Below are 2,623 nucleotides of genomic sequence, written 5' to 3'. Positions count from 1 at the left end.
CCTTTGAACCTGCAGTTTTACCTGTTGAGAATGATGTGGTCTCAGATGTGGTTATAGTTGTAGATGGTTCTGTTGAAGTAGTTTCCTCAGATGTTGAAGGTGAAGATGATGGAGCTGTTGATGTTCAATCAGAGAACAAAAGCAATTATTCAGTTTCATAGTCAGACCAAATGATAATGATCACTTCAATGGATTATAAAACATAACAAACATAAAAATATTTAATCACTTCATATTATCACCTGATTGCAATAATAAAGTTTGCACATGCATTTTATGAATACACGCAGGACATTTAAAAAAAAATGTTAATTTTGCCATTGCAGAAAGCAGGAAATTGTTTGATGTTCATTATTAATTACTCAGGTTAATAGTAATGACCATTATTTGGATTTTACTTTATAATAGAAGATAATATTATCATTTTTAATTTGTTTATTCCATAATGTTGGTTGGATGGCTAGGTTATGATGGAATGTGATGCCAATGGCACCAGTTTACTTTCTAGTCTGGCTGAGATTACGATGACGGTCTCGTCTTCTTCAACTCTCTCCTCGTTTGTCGGATGGTGCTACACAAATGAGACTAACCAACACTCATCTGTCTGCAAAGAAGGTGCAGCACCATGGTCTGCTGGACATACAGTAAATTTAACTATACTGCTTGATGGCTGGATTGTAATAAATCCTACCTGTTGTTTCTGGTGTTGTGGAAGCTGTCGAAGTAATCTCAGAGGTAGTTGGCCCTGTGGAAGTGTTTCCTTCAGAGGTCCCAGAAGATGTCACATATTCTAAGAATGAAACATCAATGAAACACTACAAGGCATCCTGTATTCATAAATAGTGAAACATTACAAGAAACACTACACTGAATTCGACTCAAACCGATTGATGACTTTGTTCTGACACACTTAAATTCTACAGCAGCTGATGTGAGTGAGCTGGTTTGCTACAGCCAGGTCTTCCATGATCAGGAAAGGTTTGTATAAATTTCTAATATATTTCAAGCATGTCATGAAAGTAATCTGTTATGTGACGATATTTATCCAATATTAAGCTGGATAAGAATATCTCTGTGTGAGAAACACTGTAATAGCCACTGTCAATAGAAGAAGTGTTGGTAGTTCTTTGTAAGAAACATCATCAGAGGGCTGGTGTATGACTTCCAATTTATGCCATTAGGAAACTAAATGAAACTTGCACATCTAAGGAGATACCAAATGTCTTCAAATTTTAGTGTGTGGTATTAATATTTATTGAGAAGAGATATTCTGAGAAATTTAATTGAAAGACAACGATTAGCCATGAAATTCTGAAAATAAATGAATATTTTCCCATTTAGAAAGAAAAGCAGAAATTGCCAAAAACATTCAGCAGGTCTGACAGCATCTGTGCATAGAAAGCATCATTAATGTTTCAAGTCTGTGATCCTTTTTCAGAACTCAATGTTTTCCAACAGTTTCTGTTTTTGTTTCCGACAAATCAGCATCTGCAGTTCTTTTGCTTTCAGCTCTCCCATTTAGTCATTGTCGACTGCACTGTCAGTGTAGGAATTAACTGTGGCATTTTTTAAAGTGATTTGTCAGAACGACCTTTGAACCTGCTGTTTTACCTGTTGAGGATGATGTGGTCTCAGATGTGGTTATAGTTGTAGATGGTTCTGTTGAAGTAGTTTCCTCAGATGTTGAAGGTGAAGATGATGGAGCTGTTGATGTTCAATCAGAGAACAAAAGCAATTATTCAGTTTCATAGTCAGGCCAAATGATAATGTTTACTTCAATGGAATAACCAAGACGAAAATATTTAATCACTTCATATTGTCACCTGATCGCAATAATAAAATTTGCATACACATTTTATGAATAGATTAGATTAGATTACTTACAGTGTGGAAACACGCCATTTGGCCCAACAAGTTCACACCGACCCGCTGAAGCGCAACTCACCCACAACCATTTACTACATTTACCCCTTCATCTAACACTATGGGCAATTTAGCATGGCCAATTCACCTAACCTGCACATCTTTGGACTGTGGGAGGAAACCGGAGCACCTGGAGGAAATCCACGCAGACATGGGGAGAATGTGCAAACTCCACACAGTCATTCGCCTGAGGCGAGAATTGAACGCGGGTCTCTGGCGCTGTGAGGCAGCAGTGCTAACCACTGTGCCACCATGCCACCATGCTGCCAACAACTTTAACCTGCGGCTGGGCAAACTGCAACTCGCACCAATGGGATTTGAACCCACGCCTCCGTAGAGACTGGAGCCTAAATCCAGCGTCTTAGACCGCTCGGCCACACTACCTGACTACGCAGGAATTTTTAAAAAATGTTAATTTTGCCATTGCAGAGAGCAGCAAATTGATTGAAATTCATTATTAATTACTTAGGTCAACAGTAATGATCATTGTTGGGATTTTGTTTTCTGATAGGAGATAACATTATCATTTTTAATTTGTTTATTCCATAATGTTGACTGGATGGCCAGTTTGCCATGGAATGTTTGATACCAACGGCACCAGTTCCATTCCTAGACTGGCTGAGATTACGATGAAGGAATCACTTTCTTCAACTCTCCTCTCGTTTGTTCGATGGTGCTACACAAATGAAGTTAACCAACA

General features: G+C 38.2%; 1 protein-coding gene across 1 annotated transcript in view; it reads right to left on the bottom strand.

The window, feature by feature from the left end:
• Positions 1–2,623, bottom strand: part of LOC122556387 (serine-rich adhesin for platelets-like) — a 144,495-nt gene that overhangs the window by 110,915 nt on the left and 30,957 nt on the right. The window contains exon 14 of the mRNA XM_043703021.1: positions 692–790. Within this exon, the coding sequence (XP_043558956.1) occupies positions 692–790 (99 nt within the window). The remainder of the gene's footprint in view (positions 1–691; positions 791–2,623) is intronic.

Source organism: Chiloscyllium plagiosum, chromosome 13 (genome assembly GCF_004010195.1).
Source record: "Chiloscyllium plagiosum isolate BGI_BamShark_2017 chromosome 13, ASM401019v2, whole genome shotgun sequence".
In the NCBI taxonomy this organism is placed as follows: Eukaryota; Metazoa; Chordata; class Chondrichthyes; order Orectolobiformes; family Hemiscylliidae; genus Chiloscyllium; species Chiloscyllium plagiosum.
Note: the sequence above shows the minus strand (reverse complement) of the source record. Positions and strands in the feature narration are given on the sequence as shown.